This window comes from Dermacentor albipictus, chromosome 1 (genome assembly GCF_038994185.2).
Source record: "Dermacentor albipictus isolate Rhodes 1998 colony chromosome 1, USDA_Dalb.pri_finalv2, whole genome shotgun sequence".
Classification (NCBI taxonomy): domain Eukaryota; kingdom Metazoa; phylum Arthropoda; class Arachnida; order Ixodida; family Ixodidae; genus Dermacentor; species Dermacentor albipictus.
In genome coordinates, this window is record NC_091821.1 from 433678693 (window position 1) to 433697623 (window position 18931).

Genomic DNA, 18931 nt, shown 5'->3' on the forward strand with positions numbered 1-18931 from the left:
CCTGGGTGGCGTCCATTGCGGGAAAAAGGATTGTCGCTCCAGATTGCGGAGATGCCGCTTCACGCAACGACATTGGCCACGTGCGACACATATCGCAGGCAGCTCCTGGCCCGTTCGTTCCACATCACCTTCAGCGGCCGATATTCGATATTCGATACGGGCTAAGCCATCCCGGCATCAGAGCGACACAGAGGTTTATCACAGACCGCTTCGCCTGGTCAGGCATAAACGAAGTTGTTCGAAGCTGGGGAAGAAGCTGCCAAGTCTGTGAAGCCGTTAAAGTGACCTGGCACACGCGTTCAGTGGTGCAGCAGTTTCGACCACCAGAGAGCTGTTTCGATCTCATGCAGCCGGGGCCTCTTTTGCCCTGCCAAGGTTTCAAGTACCTCCTAGCGTGTGTCAACCGGTACACAAGTTCGACTGCGGTGACCCCTCTACTAGACATCATGGCCCAAACAGTGGCGGAAGCATTTGTTGCTACGAGGGTGTCGCGGTATAGTTGCCCTTTGCGCATAACTACTGACCGAGGTCGGCAGTTGCAAAGCTTCCAAAACTGGAGACGAAAATATTTTGTGCCGACGCAACGAATAGACGGACGAACATCGACGCCAGCCGGAGGGTAGCTATATACAGCTTGGCTGAAAACTCCCTGGCGTCCTTAGGTATCGCCTATGAGACGCAAAGGCGAAAGCCAGCTGTGGATGAAAATGACGACGACGACGAACGCTCGAGCAGTTGCACGAGCGCGTCTCTGTGACCATGTGATACTTTTATAGCAAAGCTGTATATAGCTAGGTTCTGACCAAGGAATAGTTCTTATCAAAAGTGCGTGCGTCCACAGGGTGGGTAGAAAAAAGTCGCGTCGACACCGAAAATGGTGGGCCGGTCCCGAAGATTGTGCAATACAGGGCCGACCTGCGGCGGAGGTGCTCCATCCACCAATTAAGGTGGATGAAGGAGGATTACGGTGGATTAGGTTTCATTACGGTCGATTATGCTGAATTAAGGCTTATTAAATAGAATTAGGGTTTATTAACATTCATTAGGGCGCGTCAAGGTGTACTAAGGTGAATTAGGGCGTCTTTGTCTTGAAGCTTTAATTGCATTTATATATATATATATATATATATATATATATATATATATATATATATATATATATATATATATATATATCATTGCGTCATTTTAGAAGAACACAACAGTTCGCTGGTCGTCCTTCACAGAGTGGAAGGGCACCAAGTTTTTTGTGCGGTCCTGACTGTACGGTCGTGCTTCTACGTTTCCTGGCCAAAAGGTCGTTCGAGGACACCTCCCAACGAAACAGACAAGGCTTTCGCCTTAATAACGTCAACGGCATCGTGTGCGCCTTGCGCCAACGCTTTGTGTCGCACGTCAGCCAGACGATGCATGCTATGCCGCAATTCAATAGCAATCGTCGACTGACTTGGAACACTAATACACGGTTGTCCGATTAAAAATAAGAACAAAAAAATAAGAACAAATGATAATTTACCAAAAGGGAGAACCCTCGTCGTCAGAACGACAATGCGTCGACATTGCGCAACCCACGTGAGATTCGGCTCGTATTAAGTTCGAATCATGTAAATGCGCGTAGCCAGCAAAAAGAAAGAACACAACAGAAGAAACTGTTCAAGCGACTGAGACACTCCAGATAACATGCGCCACGATTTAGATGTGTCAAGGTCTCAGTAGATCAGTAACTTTGCTAATGCAGCGTTATAGATGGGCAGATCTCACCGACATCGTCTTGTACTCACGCGTTTGCGGCTGTTATTTCTTTCGCTGTGATGGCTTTGACCCTGGCTGCTATCACGGCCTTGATGCGTGCCTGCACGAACAAAAATGAAGAACTCGCATTCTAAGCATTCCAGGGCACCAGGTTCCATAGCATATACCGCAGGGCACATATTCAGAATTTCAGGCAACGCCACTCGATATGGGCTACGACTCTTAACGCTTGCGTCCTGAAAGGATGCGGGGTGTCTTTGCTTGCTCCTCGCATCGTAGGCTCTCTGCAGTTGCTTTGACCAGTACGTAGGGGCAGCACCACTTTGATTTGTTTAAGTGTTATAAAGCAACTAAGCACAGTTTGACAATAAAAAATCAGTAAAAACCTTGTTAATATCTGCTTAGTTTAAGTACAGATGTTTGTATAGTGCGGACTATATCTATACATGGGGACGATGGAGGCGAGGAAGTGGTTCCATTGTTTATTAATCTTGCGAGCAAATCATACAGAGTTCGTCTTATTGCGCAGAAGAGGACCCAAAACTTTTCAAATATTTAAGCTAGTCCGCCTGGCACACCTCCAGCAGACTTCTCTCGCATGCCTTCCACCATATCGAAGCCGAGAGCCCACCACCTTTTATTTCAAAACCACCGCTTCTCCCTTTCCCTTCTTTTATTTCCAAGCGGCACAGCAGTGGTTCTGCGCTCTTTGCGTTTCACTGAAATACACTGGAGTTATTTGCGCCGCCGGCTACTCGTGCAGTGCGCGCGACACCCACATGCTATGCGCGTGACGTTGAGTACTCTCCCGGGAGCCCGTCACACGATTTCGCGGTGAGCATTGGTGTACTGCTCAACTTGCTTTCTTCTGACAAAGCCGACGACGGTGATTGACAGGTTCAGAATTGACTACTGCTGCTACTACTTATTGACTGCTATCCAGGCTTTTACTGGTTGAGAATAAAATATTTGCTTCTCTAGTGCGTACTGGTTCCTCCCTGCAGCCTTTGTATACAGCGGGTGTGGACAACAAAAAACAGAAAAAAAAACATTTTATATACCCTAATCGGCCCCTGTCGCCTTTAGACCGGGTGCGGACTATAGTTCGGAAAATGCGGTAATTTTCAGGAACCATCGTTGCCACGTGATCTAACACCGTGTGTATGCGTTTGTGTTTGCAATGCGCAACCCCGGCGAGAGGCCGCCGAATAAAAATTTGGGCTTCCGACACGCACAAGAACGCACCGTGAAATTGGTCTCGGCCCTTTCCGTGTCGAGCAGGGAGTAGACCACCCTCTCGGCTTCGACAAACTTCTTGACGTGCTCGTCCCACAAGTCTGTGTCGCCGGACTTCAGGGCAGCCCACATCCACACGAAGCCGCTGAAGTCTGCTTCCCGCTTGCTGCGTGGCGCACAACAATTGGCACGGCGGGGGTGAATACAATGCGTTCTGGCTTAGTTGGTGGGATCAGGTGCTCACGCTGTGCAACACAAACAAGAACCATGTTTAAACCATGAAGTTAAATGAAAGAAAAGTGTGCTGATTAGGGACGCAAAGTTTAAATAATAAGCTAACTAAAATCAATGGCACTGCCTGGATTTGTCGAGCAAGAGTTGTACAATGGCATTCAAGAACCATGCTTAGGACCACTACACTGCATCGTAAAAATATGAAAGTACATCTGATGAAAGTTTATTTTTTTGCCATGTCACCCGCTATGTGCGCCTGCTTAAACTATACGTGAAACTAGACTTTGAGGATAGATCGTAGCATTGATCAAGCTAGGTCTAAGCTGGACTTGTTTGCGGCGCTTCAAGGAATCGCCTATTTTTTACGACACATTTCTTTATTTATTTGTCAATACTTTCAGTCCCCATAACAGACCGTAACAGTAAGAGCACCTTCGTAGGATAATCAATGTGTACCGTCAATGTGCCAAAGTTAAAGAAAAATAGAATAAGATAAATAAGATGCACACAATATAAGGCTAGGACAATCCACGTAAGTAGAAAGTAAATAGTTTGCATTATTAAAAAATAACAGCCAGAAAACTATACATACTAATGATTTCAGAAAGATAAAAAATATATGTACACAGTATGAACAGTTCAATATAATAAATTATACTGGAAAACGCGAGTGGCAAGCCCTGTCTAAATAGGGTGAAGTATTATTCATTCAATACAACCTTGAATACAATACCAGTGGGAATATGAAACAAGAATTTTACGAGAGAAACGTCTAGTGAAAGAAAGTGTTTACAATTGTGGTGTATAGAACTCACGCTCAAGAAACGCTGCGAAAACGTCGAATGCCGTACTACGAAGGGTATTTTCGCTCAAATTATTCCAATCGCGGATTATCTGTCGGAAAAATGAGAACTAAAAACAGTTCGTGTGGAACGGTAATTAAAGCTAGAGAATGCTTATGATATATTTCAGTATATTGAAGTGTAAATGTTTAATTGATTAGACAAAAGTTGGTGCAGAACTTTAAGGCGTGCTAGCTCGCCTCTATTGTGCAGGATAAGAATTCCCGCCTGGTGTAGTGATGCTGCGGGGGAATCTGTTGATCTGTTTTTATTGCATATGGACACCACTGCTTTTCTCTGCACTTCATTAAAGTTTGTGTATGTGTGTGTCTCTTTCTCTGCAGATCCTCTACTTTCTCCATCAGTCGCTCAAAGTACGGAAACCAAATTGAGCTAACGTATTCCAGAGTAGACCTGACGAATGTTATGTGCGCTATGAGTTTTTTTTTATGTGGTGCCTGCCTAAGACGTCTGTTAATAAAGAACCACTATTTCAGTGCGGCAGGTGTAATGTTAGTAACACGAAGACCCCTTGTAAAATCATGCGTTATTGTAAAGCCTAGTTACTAACGAACACTTTTGTATTCTTGAGCTACAGAACGAGGTTTGCCAGGACAAAAACAATGGCAGAACCGGTGTGTGTGTGTATTTTCGATTGATCTTACCTCCCCATCAGCATCATTTTCAAGTCGCATAGTTATCGAGTGTATCAACATTTTTGCCGGTCCTTACACTGAGCGGTACTGTAGAGAAAGTTGAAGACACTGACAAGCGCATGGAAAGTGTCCCGAAATTTTGGTTGGAATGAAAAATGCCATGAGTTACAATGATATAATCGAGCACGCTGTTTGTTGTTAAGCAGGAGTTATAACTTTAAATTGGCGTATAGTCGCGGGACATAACACGTCACGACACCTTGCGCCATAAATTTGGTGCTATATCGGCATGAATTTCCACTATATACGCGGCCGCAGCTTTTACTGTCGGCTGTATCTAAGTCGATTGATGTTGAGTTCATCATATGTCTTGTTTATAGTTGCAATCTCTGTATTTTGCAGGCATTTGAGCTTTATTTTATGTGCATTATGGTCCAATCAATGTTATTGCTCGCAAGTGTCGCTACCTTCGCGGGAACGAGTGAAACAGCGGAGCTGTGACGTCCACCACTGCCTGCAGGACGGCGCACGTCACGTTGACGACACATTCAAGCTCACATTATTTTCGCTACCGCCCACTGATGTTTTCAAGAGACTACCTGCGTAAGAACGGCAACGCATTGAACTGCGCGTGACGTGTAAAAAATATATTCCACTGTAGTAAAGACGTCGTTTGACGTTATAAATCTTGGCTTGCCTTGGATAAAGAAGGACGAAGAAAAAAAAGGATAGTTTCACTCGAACCGGAAACCAGGAAAGCACCTAGCTGTTATTGATAAATAACGCGTATTTCTAACAGGCAGTATTTGTCTGCTTCCCGACCGTTTCGGCGTACAATCGCTATCGCGCTTACCCCTCGCCGTTTCAAGCACATGGATGCATCAACGTGACCGCTATTTCCGGTGGAAGAAAGTCCGATTAAACATGTTTTACGACGGTATCCTTCTTATTACCGTAGTACTTGACATTCTGACCGGTAAGCTTTCTGCAGCGTTCAAAAGAAAATGAGCACCGTAGATATGATTTGTCGGTACCTTCAAGGCACGAATGGGCGGGAGAGACGAGGCGATCTTACGCTGATACCGTGTGGGACGCGGTTGTAAATCTTTGGCTTACCATACACACTATAGCCATTACGCATATGCCGGCACATAACAGTTACACACATAGCAGTTACATACTTGTTACACATATGCAACAGGTGTGCTTGGCGAGATCTTGTGACGCGATGTTTAACCAAAGTGCGCAATTTAAACCTTTTTGTTCGCGTGAGCAAGCTAGCGGTTGTGTCAGACTCATGAGCACTGGTGGCGTTGTGTGGCACATCGGGGAAACAAAATCTAGGTAGCCAGGATATTCAGAGGCTGCCTCTTCGCATCAAAGCGGTGACAGGTGTCAGTCGGTATAGTTGTCAGAGCTCCACTAATTCTGCAGCCTGGTACCGAAGTACTTACACGTTAAATTTTTACGTGGCGATATCAGGCGATCCTATGGGGCATGTTGGATCTCTGTTGCTTGCCTCGTCTGCTTGGGGACTAGAGATATACACATGGACGAAGTATAAAGAAAGAGATTAGGACGGAGCTTGACACGATACAGCCGAATGCGAAAAAAATCGGCCCAGCCCCTTACCACGTCTCGACGTCAAGGTGTCGCACCGCCTTTCTCGGCAATCTCAGCGCGCACTCTTCCTAAAAGACCACAGCCGCCGATAGCAGCGCGCTGCTGCCACACTCGTTATGAGGCAAAGATAAGTGCACGCGTAGCAAGAAGCGACTGAACTCGTGCGAGCCTAGCGGAAGAAAAGGTGCCCAGGCTGGTTATCGAAGCACCCGAACGAAACCTATGGGTGGCGCTCTGCGAGCGCATGGCCACTTGTTAGGCCGATATTTTTTGGGGAAACGGAAAAAGAGAAGAGGCGGCGATGGCGCGTTCACGCAGAGTTGGCTCGCAAATACTGGCAGCGTGGGCTAACCATCCGTCCTAGCTTTTTTTTCATTTCTCAGAGGATTTACACTTTAGTAAAACGCGTTCAATGATTTAAGCTGGGTTGCACGCATCAGAGAAAAAAAAAATGTCTTTATCGTTATTTTCGATAATTGCACCTCACCCTCTGGCACGCATTCCTAATTCTCAAGGAGTACAACGCTTATCCTAGAGTTGCCCAGGAAATATTTTGAGAGAACGGTATGAAGCGGTGAGCCCTGTTACAGTTAAACGGAATGGCATAACTCCAACAGCAACTCGGTATATCACTTACATTGTTGCGAACTGCTTTGCCGCCTCGCCCAGAAGGTACCACGCGTTGATGGCATCTGGTGGTGTCTGAAAACGCAGCAGTGAACATTAGCTCGAACCGATACACTTATGTTGGGCAAGAGATTACGTCGTGTAAGCATTTCTTCTTCTCGCAAGCCTGACGTTTCCACCTATTTATCCCGAATTGATGTCCTCAGTGCGACTGATTTCTCACTCTCAGATGAAAATGCCCCTGAGCCGTGCGTCTTCCAAGTGGCCTAAGGCTACTGAAACAAGTTTCACTTGCATAATACAGACGCGCCACAGTAACGCCAAACCATTGCGACGTGGTTTACTCGTTTCACGATTACTGAGTGCCACTCTGAAAGCATCTCCTTTTCGATTTGATGTCGGCGTGCAATGCGCAACAAGTTGCATCGTTCTTTGGCGCGCCTTCGCGCCAACATTCCCGGCTCAGAAGGCCAAGGCAAATATTTAGAAAAAACAAACAAACTTACGGTACAACTGTTCGTTCGTAGGAACGAGCGAACAGGTGAAGCTCGTGATCGCGTCGACATTCCGGGCTCAGAGTGCGAGGTGAATGTATCTAGAAAAATAATACTTCGCTACAACTGTTCGTTCTTGTGAACCATCAGTTATATACGTGTTCCTCATTTAGAACAGTCGTAGGTGCCATTTCGTCATGATTACCGTATCAGCGCTTACGAAAATTAATGTTTCGCAAGCTCGGCTGAAGTTCAACAGAAAAACATCCAACAAGATGAACTTGCCTCAGTATACCAGTTTTGTTAATTATGCGCTTTTGGAGTACTTTTTGCGCACGCTACATGTTTTACAAATAGCCTTAAGCTACTGCAAAAGAGCTACACTTGCATAATTGAATAAGTGACACGTGTGATCCCACACGTGTCCCTTATGTAAGCGTAGCTTTTGGCGGCCGCGGTGTCACGGTGTACCCTCGCACGTAATGAATACATAGCGAGGCCGTAACTTTGCGCCAAAGTAAGCTTTGGTGGCGAAGCGCCGATCGGTTGGGCACAAAACGGCGCCCATAAATGGAAACCACGCTGGCTCAACTGTTCGGTATGCCAACACGCCGTGCCACGCGCCAGTGTCACACCAATACGTAACCGACGGAAAACTGTGTTTCAGATGTTTCATTGCCATTATTTCCTTTTTGCCACCATATATGAGGCGCACCTGCAAGCATCAGTGATGCGGCCCTTATGTGTGAAGTAAAGGTGTTCTCACCTTCTCCATGTCTTTGCCAATGAGTTTCCACCACTCCGAGTCGAGATGGATTCTGTAGCACGCCATCACGGAGGGGTTCACGTACAGGGGCTGTGTGTCCTCGGCAGTCACCTCGAAAGAAGCTGCATGGACGATTTGGGAAACGTCTCACGCCGAAATTGTCGGGAACTGCTTCTTTTTCCCTCCTTAGAGTTCGATGACGTACACTGATTCTCACTGGCGCAGGAAACGAGCTCTTGTGGCGCTCTGCAGTGACGGCTCAAGCTACTCCAATTCCCCACCGCAGGTGAACGCAGCAGCAAATAAGCTATTGGCCCAGACACCTGCCTGGGCCAATAACTTATCTACTGCAAGACCAAACGACTGTTTATTTGCGAGAGGGCAAACGCATGTGCTCCCATGCGCGAGCTTAACACTTCTTTGTTCCCCTTAACAGTGAGCTGCGCAATTACTCCACTTAGATTACGTAAAGGAATCACTTCAGTGCACATTCGATACAGGCTAATTAGGAGAGTAATATAGCCCATTACGCCTACGGTGTTAAGCTGCACAGAGCGTCAGTAAGGGATGCTACCGGCATTTTTATTTTTCAAATGATTTCTCCACAGAACTTAAGCGCCTATGGTGTCCTGTCTTGTCGCCTTTGTATCTGCAGTGTTTTACTTGCGCTAAAATGGAAGGCTTCGCCAAGTATCAATCAACTCGCTAAAGCGCAACTTCTTTCAATACGACGTTAAATAAGCAAGATTTCCTTATACAAGTGTATATAGCCGTGAACTTAACGTACTTTTTGCTGTTTAATCAGTATCATTAAGTAGGATGAACTTTTTATTGTGATGTTAACTATATGGACACTCCAACAAAATTTTCGCGCTCATCGTCGCCCATGAGGTCCCGTATAAATTGAGGTATATTTATGCTATATGCCATGTCTGGCTTAAATGACATGCGGTCTATGCCGGTTATATTGCCACACGATTATATTACTAAAGTTGCTCACACCAGGTATTACATTTTTTACAAAATTATTCCTCGGAAATTTGAGAATGGCAGCCCACAGAAACAAAATACCGACTGCGCATGCGTTTTACTTTAATTCATGCTGCCATTACACAAGCGAGTCTTGCACTTCCTGTAGTATGTTAACATGTTGCTATCGCATTCACTGCTCCGCCCTTATGGCGAAACTGACATTTGTTTTTGGATAAACTATTTCACGCCGACTGACTTTCGGGCCTCAGTCACTCATAACGATAGCGGTAGGCATTATAGCGAGATAATCACAGTGGTGGTATGACATAACAGCAGTACAAATTTTGAATACGCACTCTGCGATATTCACCTTGAGGATGGCTCAGACAGCGCTCACAAAATGGTACAAGAGCCACCCGCCAAAACGGTCACGTGCGAAGAAATACAGCGAATTATATATATATATATATAAACGAGAAGAAAGGGGGTTAACCGAGGGACCCGATATTTATTAGTCATATAATGAGAAGCCAACAAACACTGACGCCAAGATCAACATAGGGGAAATTGCATGTGCTTAATAAATGAAATAAAGTAATGATAAATTAATGGAAATTAAAGTGGATGAAAAAACAACTTGCCGCAGGTGGGAACCGAACCCACAACCTTCGCATGTCGCGTGCGATGCTCTACCAATCGAGCTACCGCGGCGGCGTTTCCCCATCCACTTTCTTGGGTATTTATGCGCACTAGTAGAACCCTGGGAGTGTTAGCCAGCGCCCCCACTCACAGACCTTGGCGGCGGACGTGGAACGTCTTTTTTGCCGCAGGCGTCACGAGAACGTGATCTTTTCGGGTGAAGGAAACTGGTCAATAAACCCACATATGCTACCTGAAGGCATCAATGTTGCCGGATTCGAGACCCTCGTTATGTAATAGGTAGTGACTACAGTGACGGGGCCCGGCACTTTAACATCTGTACTACAGTGACGGGGCCCGGCACTTTAACATCTGTAGTACAGTGACGGGGCCCGGTACTTTAACATATACACTACAGTGACGGGGCCCGTCTCCTTAACCAGAGACGGGACCGGCGACGTCAATGGCCGCACTTCTTTCAAACATTCTATGCAAACAACTTCGCGCACTTCACGGCAGGCAGTGAACTTTATTGAGGTCCTGAGGAGCGATCGACTCCGAAACCCTCTTATGAGGGAGGGGGCCGCCGCGAGCCGTTCCGACGTTGGGACGGGCAGGCCGTGCCTGACCGCCTCCTCCCACTCTTCTTCCGTGGTGAGATGACCGTGGTCCCGTAACGAGGGACACCACCAGAGCATGTGTTCTGAAGTGCAGAATGGATCTCCGCAATCCGGACACCTGCCCCGCACGGACGCGGCGTTAGGTTGCCCCTGTGATCTACCACGGCCGCCGCGAACCGGTCGGACGAACCGTATTGGGCGACGTCGACGAACGCGACCGATCGTGGATCGTCGGCGACGGGTCCGAGAAGTGCGGCCGCTCGGGCCCGGCATGTGCCTACATTGCGTTGCGGGTGCACGTTGCGCGGGAACGGCGAGACCGTGACGGCCTCCCGCGACAACGCGTCGAGCACGCACCGCCTTCCAGCGCCTCCAGGATCCGCCTTCCCGCAGGCGAGAAAGCGAGCCTGACAACCTGGACTAACTTCTGTGACCCAACCTCATCGAAGGTGTGGACCCCCAGCTGCATGAGCTTCTCGGTGCTGGCGCCTATGGGGATGCCGAGCACTTCACGGACCGCGGTATTGTATTCCAGTACTGTCCACACCACGTGAATTTCACGATGTCAGCAACTTCCGTGCAGTAACGGAATACATTGATTGCACACATACGGATCGAAAAACCACAATGGGTACTTGTCCACGATTGTACAATCTTTTGCGTATGCACTGTAACACCTATGATGATTATAATAAAAAAAGAAAGTTCACTCTAATGGAAGGGGAACGGTGAAAACACATTAAAAAAGGCATGGCACATGTTCCTGCTTGTGTAGCACCAGACAATGAATATTCTACTGAATTAAGAAAAAGCAGCAGCGGGTAATTGCTCGCTTAGAAGACCGATAACATGAAGTTCGATGAAATTTGAGAAATAATGATATTGAAGCTTCCAAGACTTTAGAAGAAAAGAAAAAGAAAATTAAGACTGAATCATCGCGACGGAACATCACAAGTCGCGGTAGGCGTCGAAGACCCTAGCTATAGCGAAATTATGTTTGAACAGCTCCGATAGTGTCCATGCAACAATGGTTGCTTGCGTACTGTCAAATGCTCGTATGCTGCGGCATAAAGCTCACGGCACGGTGCGAAAACGTGCTCGGAGCGAAAGCGAAACGAGGACATGCATGCAGACGCGAAGTCGGTCACCGCGAACCCGTGCGATCGCTGCATTGCAGCTTCATTCTGTTATGCTGCATTTAGTTACACAGACAGCCATCCCACTATAAGAACGTATTTCACATAGTTTTCTCAGCGATTGCTTACGTTTCACGCAAACCGGTTCGGTGGAATCGATTGCGGCGACCGCTCGCAGTGTCCCAGCTTACTGTACGTAGTAGGCAAAGAGATAGCGTTTGTAAACCATTCTGTGCTTCCTGTTTGTCCAACATGATTATTTTAAAGGTAAAATACTGCCATTTCGAGAGTAATTGCAAAATTGTTCATGAGGGCTGCCGCGTAGTATGTTTATTTAACGCCGACGCATGTGAGGCGCTTCCGACAGATGGCGACTCCGTAAGTCGTCCTCGCCCCCAATACCGACATTGTTATAGTGACGGCCCCGTCGGTGTAGTGTTGTTGTTAAAGCGACGGGCCCCGTCACCGTAGTGTGGATGTTAAAGTACCAGGCCCCGTCACTGTAGCGCAGATGTTAAAGTGCCGGGCCCCGTCACTGTAGTCACTACCTATGTAATAAACGAGAAGAAAGGGGGTTAACCGAGGGACCCGATATTTATTAGTCATATAATGAGAAGCCAACAAACACTGACACCAAGAACTTGGTGTCAGACTTGGTGTCAGTGTTTGTTGGCTTCTCATTATATGACTATATATATATATATATATATATATATATATATATATATATATATATATATTGCTAAGAGATTTATTAGCAACGGGCGCGAACGGGTAGCTGTCACAAGCGTTCGGCGAAAGACAGCAACCACGAGCTCATGCCGGTAGCGATGGTGCTGTGGCGCAGGCGGCTACTCTTCTTCGTTACAATCGCCCTCCGCAGAAAAAGGCGCCATCCTGGCGGCTTAAGGCGAAGAGACTACTATTGGGTCGTAGTACGGCTTAAGGCGAGAGACGTGGACAAGTTCGCGGCCGCGATGGCGTAGGTCCGTCGATGGCGTGAGGGGCTCTACGATGTAATTGACGGAGGACGTTTGCTCGAGAACGCGGTAGGGTCCTAGGTACTTTGCGACAAGTTTTGAGGAGAGGCCGGGTGTAGTAGCGGGTATTCGAAGCCATACGAGAGAGCCAGGCAAAAAAGTTGGTGCAGAACGGCCGGCAGGTTGACGGGATTGCTGCTGCCACTGGTCCTCGGTGGAAAAAGAGCGGGCAAGCTGGCGGCATTCCTCAGCATGACGAGCAGCTTCAGATAGCGGAGTACTTTCGGACGCGTCAGGTGTATATGACAGAATAGTATCGAGAGTAGTAGAAGGTTCTCGTCCGTATAGGAGAAAGTAAGGGGAAAAACCAGTAGTTGCTTGGGTCGCAGTATTGTACGCATACGTCACGAAAGGGAGAACTGGGTCCCAGTTTGAATGATCAGAGGCGACGTACATGGAGAGCATATCGCCAAGAGTACGGTTGAAGCGCTCGGTCATGCCGTTAGTTTGCGGATGGTACGCTGTACTGGTGCGGTGAACGATTCGGCATTCGTCGAGTAGTGCCTTCAAAGCATCGGAAAGAAAGGCGCGGCCTCTGTCGCTCAGAAGTTCGCGAGGGGCACCGTGGCGCAGAACGAAATGTCGTAACAGAAACGAGGCAACGTCGCGGGCGGTGGCAGTCGGCAGAGCAGCTGTTTCAGCATAGCGGGTTAAGTGATCCACTGCAACAATAATCCAGCGGTTGCCTGCTGGTGTGGAGGGTAGCGGTCCGTAGATGTCTATGCCAACACGATCAAAAGGCCGGCGAGGGCAGGGAAGGGGTTGTGACGGGTAGACTTGTCCGGGAGGTAATTTTCGGCGTTGGCATGGAGCGCAGGAGCGAATGAACTTTCTGACGTAGTTATACATGCCTCGCCAATAAAATCGGATGCGTAGTCGAGCATAGGTCTTGAAGAGGCCGGCATGTGCGCACTGAGGGTCTGCGTGGAAAGCGTCGCAGATAAGGTCACGGAGATGGCGGGGTATCACGAGAAGCCACTTGCGACCGTCAGAGAGGTAATTACGACGATAAAGAAGGCCGTCGCGAATGCAGAAGTGGGTAGCCTGGCGGCGAAGAGCGCGCGATGGTGATGAGGTGGATGGATCAGAAAGGATGCTGATGAGAGCACTGATCCAGGGATCCTTGCGCTGCTCCGACGGCATGTTGCGCAGTGCATGAGATGGAACTGTGGGCTCAAGGGCGGATAGGCAAGCGCAGTCAGCGGAGACCGGTGAGCGAGAAAGGGCGTCAGCGTCCGTGTGTTTGCGGCCCGAACGGTAGAGGACGCGGATGTCGTACTCCTGTAGCTTAAGGGCCCAGCGAGCAAGTCGGCCAGATGGGTCCTTAAGGGTAGACAGCCAACAAAGGGCGTGATGGTCAGTGATGACATCGAAAGGGTGACCATACAAATAAGGACGGAATTTCCCAAGGGCCCAAATAATGGCTAAACACTCTTTCTCTGTAACAGAGTAATTAGCCTCGGCCTTTGTTAGAGTTCGGCTCGCGTAGGCAACGACATATTCATCAAAGCCCGCTTTTCGTTGTGCGAGTACGGCGCCAAGTCCGATGCCGCTGGCATCGGTGTGGACCTCTGTGGGCGCTGCAGGATCGAAGTGGCGGAGGATAGGTGGCGAGGTTAGCAGTCGGCGTAATTTCGTGAAGGCGTCATCACAGGCGGGCGACCAAGCGGAAAGTTCTTTGTCGCCACTTAGAAGGGCTGTCAGGGGTGCACTTATGGAAGCGAAATTTCGAATGAAACGTCGGAAGTACGAGCATAAACCAAGAAAACTTTGAAGCTCTTTTAACTTCTTTGGTTGCGGAAAGTCGGTGACAGCGCGGAGCTTGGCTGGATCCGGAAGGACGCCGTCTCGTGATACAACATGGCCAAGAATAGGGAGCTTTCGGGCACCAAAACGACATTTTTTTAAGTTAAGTTGAAGTCCCGCGACAGTAAGGCATTTGAGAACTTGCTCGAGACGGCTGAGATGGGTTTGGAAATCAGCTGAAAAGACAACTACGTCATCCAGGTAGCATAAACATGTGTTCCATTTGAGGCCGCGTAAAATATTATCCATCATTCTCTCAAAAGTGGCGGGAGCATTGCACAGGCCGAAAGGCATTACGATGAATTCGTACAATCCGTCAGGTGTCACAAATGCTGTTTTAGGTCGATCAGATGGTGCCAAGGGGACTTGCCAGTATCCGGAACGTAAATCCAGCGAAGAAAAGAATTCAGCTCCCTGCAAACAGTCGAGGGCGTCGTCGATGCGCGGTAACGGGTAAACGTCCTTGCGCGTTATCTTGTTCAGACGTCGGTAGTCGACGCAGAATCGAATAGAGCCATCCTTTTTCTTAACGAGGACGACCGGTGATGCCCAGGGACTGTTGGAAGGCTGCACAACGCCACGCTTGAGCATGTCAGCAACCTGGTGGTCAATGACACGGCGCTCAGAGGCGGAAACTCGGTAAGGGCGCTGCCGAAAAGGTGCGTGACTGCCGGTATCTATTTGGTGAAAAACGGTCGATGTGCGGCCCAAACCGGAAGCATGGCTGTCGAAAGAAGCGCGGAACCTCTGCAGGAGAGCAATAAGCTGGCTTCGTTCTGAAGATGACGTGCCATCGTCGATGGAGCAGTGGAAAGCGGCGAGGAGTGACTGATCGACCGCAGAGTCACAAGTAAGTGCGCCAAGGCCCGCAGAAGTAGAAACGGCAGGAGTGTCAAAGATGCAAAAGGTGTCGACTGGTTGAACAAGGCCTATGCATTCACCATGAGATAAAGCTAAAGGGCAGGCTGTGGGATTGTCGACGACCATTTTCGTGACGCCATTGCGAAGAGTAAGGAGAGCAAAGGGCAGCGGAGAACATCGGCGGCGAATGAACAGCTCAGAGGGCGTAAAGAAAACAGTGGCATCAGAAATAGCGGCGCACGACACAGGCACAAGCACGGAAGAGCGTGGAGGGACGGAATTGTCTTCGGAAACAAACAGTTTAACACTGGAAGGGTCGTTGTCGATAGGCTCGACGTCTGGAAGTGCAGAAAGTTCGAGTTCGGCGTGACAACAGTCAATAATGGCGTTATTATTTGCAAGGAAGTCCCAGCCTAATATGATGTCATGGGAACAAGTGGGCAGCACGACGAATTCGACGGTATACAGTAGACCTTGAATGAAGACGCGAGCAGTACAGGCAGCGAGAGGCGTTATATTTTGAGCGTTCGCGGTTCGAAGGGAGAAGTCGGAGAGAGGCGTCAAAACCTTTCGTAGTGTGCGGCAGAGTTCGGCGGAAATTACGGATACGGCGGCTCCTGTATCTACAAGCGCCAGGACGGCGATTCCTTCGACAGAGACTTCGATGACGTTGGCTGGAGAGGGACGAGGACTTGGGCATTGCGACGTGGACGCAGTTCGTGCCTCGGGAACTGCGGCCATCAGTTTTCCTGCTCGGTGGACACGGGACGACGCCGCATCGGAGAAAGCGAGCGACGGCGGGGAGATGGTGAGCGGCGAGTAGAGGCGGTTGGGCGGTCAGGGGAAAAGGAAGAAGTAGGAAGGCTGGAAGGCGACGAGGAAAACGGAGTGGGGAAAGGTGGCGCCCGCCGGATGTTCTGAAGAGGAGGCATGCCACGACGACAATGGCGCGCCACGTGACCAGCACCACCGCAAGCAAAACATATTGGGCGGTCATCGAAGGTGCGCCACTGGTGGGGGTAAGGTCCGAGTCGCGGTTGAGGATTCGGAAAAGGCTGTCGGTCGGGCAGCGGCATAGGAGGAAAATGCCGGCGGTCGTGAAGCGGCATAGATGGCGGCAAAAATGTCGGTGGTCGATGCATAGAGGGCGGCAGGGGCGCTTGTGGACGAGATCGGGAAACTGCTTCAGCGTAAGTGAGAGGAGCCGTGACTGGTGGCTGCTCAACGGCTGGAGGAACGGCTTGAGAGACTTGTTCTTGAATGAAGTCGCGGATCGTAGGATGCAAAGCAGGGGGTGGTTCCTGGACAGAAGATATCAACGATAGCTGGCGGGCGACCTCTGCGCGAACGAATTCCTGGATTTTTATGAAGAGAGTAGCATGGTTGTAGTCGTCGACCCCAAGGCTGGATAGAGAGTCGGCGGGCGGGGTGGGACGTCGGGTGTGAAGCCGTTGCCTGCGCAACTCGTCGTAACTCTGGCACAATTCGATGACTTCAGCGACAGAGTGAGGACTCTTCGATAATAACATTTGAAATGCGTCGTCCTGAATACCCTTCATTATATGTTTGATCTTCTCCTCCTCTGACATTGACGCATTCACCCGTTTGCAAAGGTCGACAATGTCCTCAATGTAGCTCGTGAAGTTTTCTCCGGTCTCTTGGGAACGTGTGCGCTAACGTTGTTCTGCACGAAGCTTTCTTACTGCAGGCCGACCAAAAACTTGGGTAAAGTTGGTCTTGAAGACCAACCACGAAGTGAGGTCGGCTTCATGGTTGAGAAACCATAGTTTCGCAACGTCCGTAAGATAAAAGGCGACGTTTCTCAACTTGGTAACGTCGTCCCACTGGTTATGGGCACTCACTCGCTCATAAGACGAGATCCAATCTTCAACGTCTTTGTCATCTGTGCCGGAGAAGATAGGGGGATCTCGCTGACGCAAGGCACCGGCACAAACCAAGGTGGCCGGCGCCGTTGGAGGAGCTGGAGGAGTGCGTGCGTCGTCGGGCATGATGGGGGGTAGAGTGCGACTCCGAAGTTCCAGGGTGGTCGAAACCCAGCACGTCCACCACTTGCTAAGAGATTTATTAGCAACGGGCGCGAACGGGTAGCTGTCACAAGCGTTCGGCGAAAGACAGCAACCACGAGCTCATGCCGGTAGCGATGGTGCTGTGGCGCAGGCGGCTACTCTTCTTCGTTACAATATATATATATATATATATATATATGCGCTCTCTTTTCCGGTGACGTTAACTCTATTGTGATTTAAACCGGTTGTAGATATTGTAGATAGATTGTTTTTGCTTTCATGTTTTCTTTGATTTATTGTTATTTAGTTCGAGTTCATTTAGACATTATGCATAGTTCTTTTCACCACTCGAATGGTGGTCTTTTCAGAGTTATCTGGGATTTTAGTTTCAATTTGTGTGCACAGTGTACAAAGATTCACGAGTGTGTTCCTTCATTATTTGGTGATTGCATGTTACTATTTATTTCTGTTACGAATATACTTAAAAACACTGAAGATGCCACATTTAGTGTTGCTTTTTTCTGATAATGCGACACTTTAGTTATAAAATTTTGATGTAACCGTGTGACTCGGTGAATATTGTTGTAAACTCCACATTGTCGGGGGTTAGGGTTCCTTCAAACCGGTCTTGCTGCTTTCTTCCCTAACGTCATCAAATATTTTTATGAAAAGAATAAAGAAAGAAAGGAAAATGTTTTTGGCGGGAGGAAGGGAGGTAGGGTTACAGCGCTGAGGCATTCTTATCTACAGACATGTAAGCATGTACGCGAAACGTTGACATGCACATATAAGGCCGGGCTAGTATTGGAAACATATAGGGAGGCTCACCTTTAAACGGAGCACATTTGCGACGCATCGGTGTGTCCATTCCGCACCTCGTGAATAACTACACTGCCATATCGCGGCTGAAACACGCACCATGGTGTGAGCGCTGTGATCGCCAACCGTGAGATACGATGGGTCTAAGCTGAGCTACGTAGCTGACTTGATTGGCTTAATGCTTTTCCAAAATTCGAGGGACCTCGTCCCAGCAGAGGCATGTGCTTACCATGGGTCTTGTTCAGCCAGGCAACGGCGACAGCAGTGGGAGCGCGAGCATTTACGGCACCCGTCGTGGCGTTCTTGGCGAAGGGTGTGGCATCGGTGGTCCTGCCGAAAGCAACCGTAATTTTTAGCTCTACATAGTGCAGCATCCGGCAAGGAGTTTGTGCGCATCCCCTCCATGCATGCCGTCAGTTACTGCCTACCCATATTAGCGAACCTGCGCAGGAATTCACATTCACACACACTCAACCAATGCGTTACACTCTTAAAGGTGTTCGCCACTCACACGGGCAGCGCCCCCTACATTTAGGGCTTTAAAAATTACTTATAGCGAACGACAACGAGCTTTAAAGGGACACTGAAGAGTAAAATCATTTCTGAATCCACGAATCACTTTTGCACAGTACCGAAAACTCCACTTCTACCGAGAGAAGCCGCTTGGTAGGTAGAAAAAAAAGGAAAAACGAGAAATACAATAGACGGGTGGCGACGCCACCTTGAAATTCCCGCACCAGCTCGCCGCTGTGACGTCATGGAGTGTGACAGCGTCTGCTAG

General features: G+C 48.6%; 1 protein-coding gene across 2 annotated transcripts in view; it reads right to left on the bottom strand.

Moving 5' to 3' along the window:
- LOC135908338 (uncharacterized) overlaps nt 1–18931 on the bottom strand; it is a 155428-nt gene that overhangs the window by 49851 nt on the left and 86646 nt on the right. For both annotated transcript variants that reach the window (XM_065440102.2, XM_065440095.2), the window contains exons 14-18: nt 18380–18480; nt 8231–8352; nt 6981–7045; nt 2998–3154; nt 1782–1852 (exon numbers count right to left, since the gene is read on the bottom strand). In XM_065440102.2, the coding sequence (XP_065296174.1) occupies nt 1782–1852; nt 2998–3154; nt 6981–7045; nt 8231–8352; nt 18380–18480 (516 nt within the window). The remainder of the gene's footprint in view (nt 1–1781; nt 1853–2997; nt 3155–6980; nt 7046–8230; nt 8353–18379; nt 18481–18931) is intronic.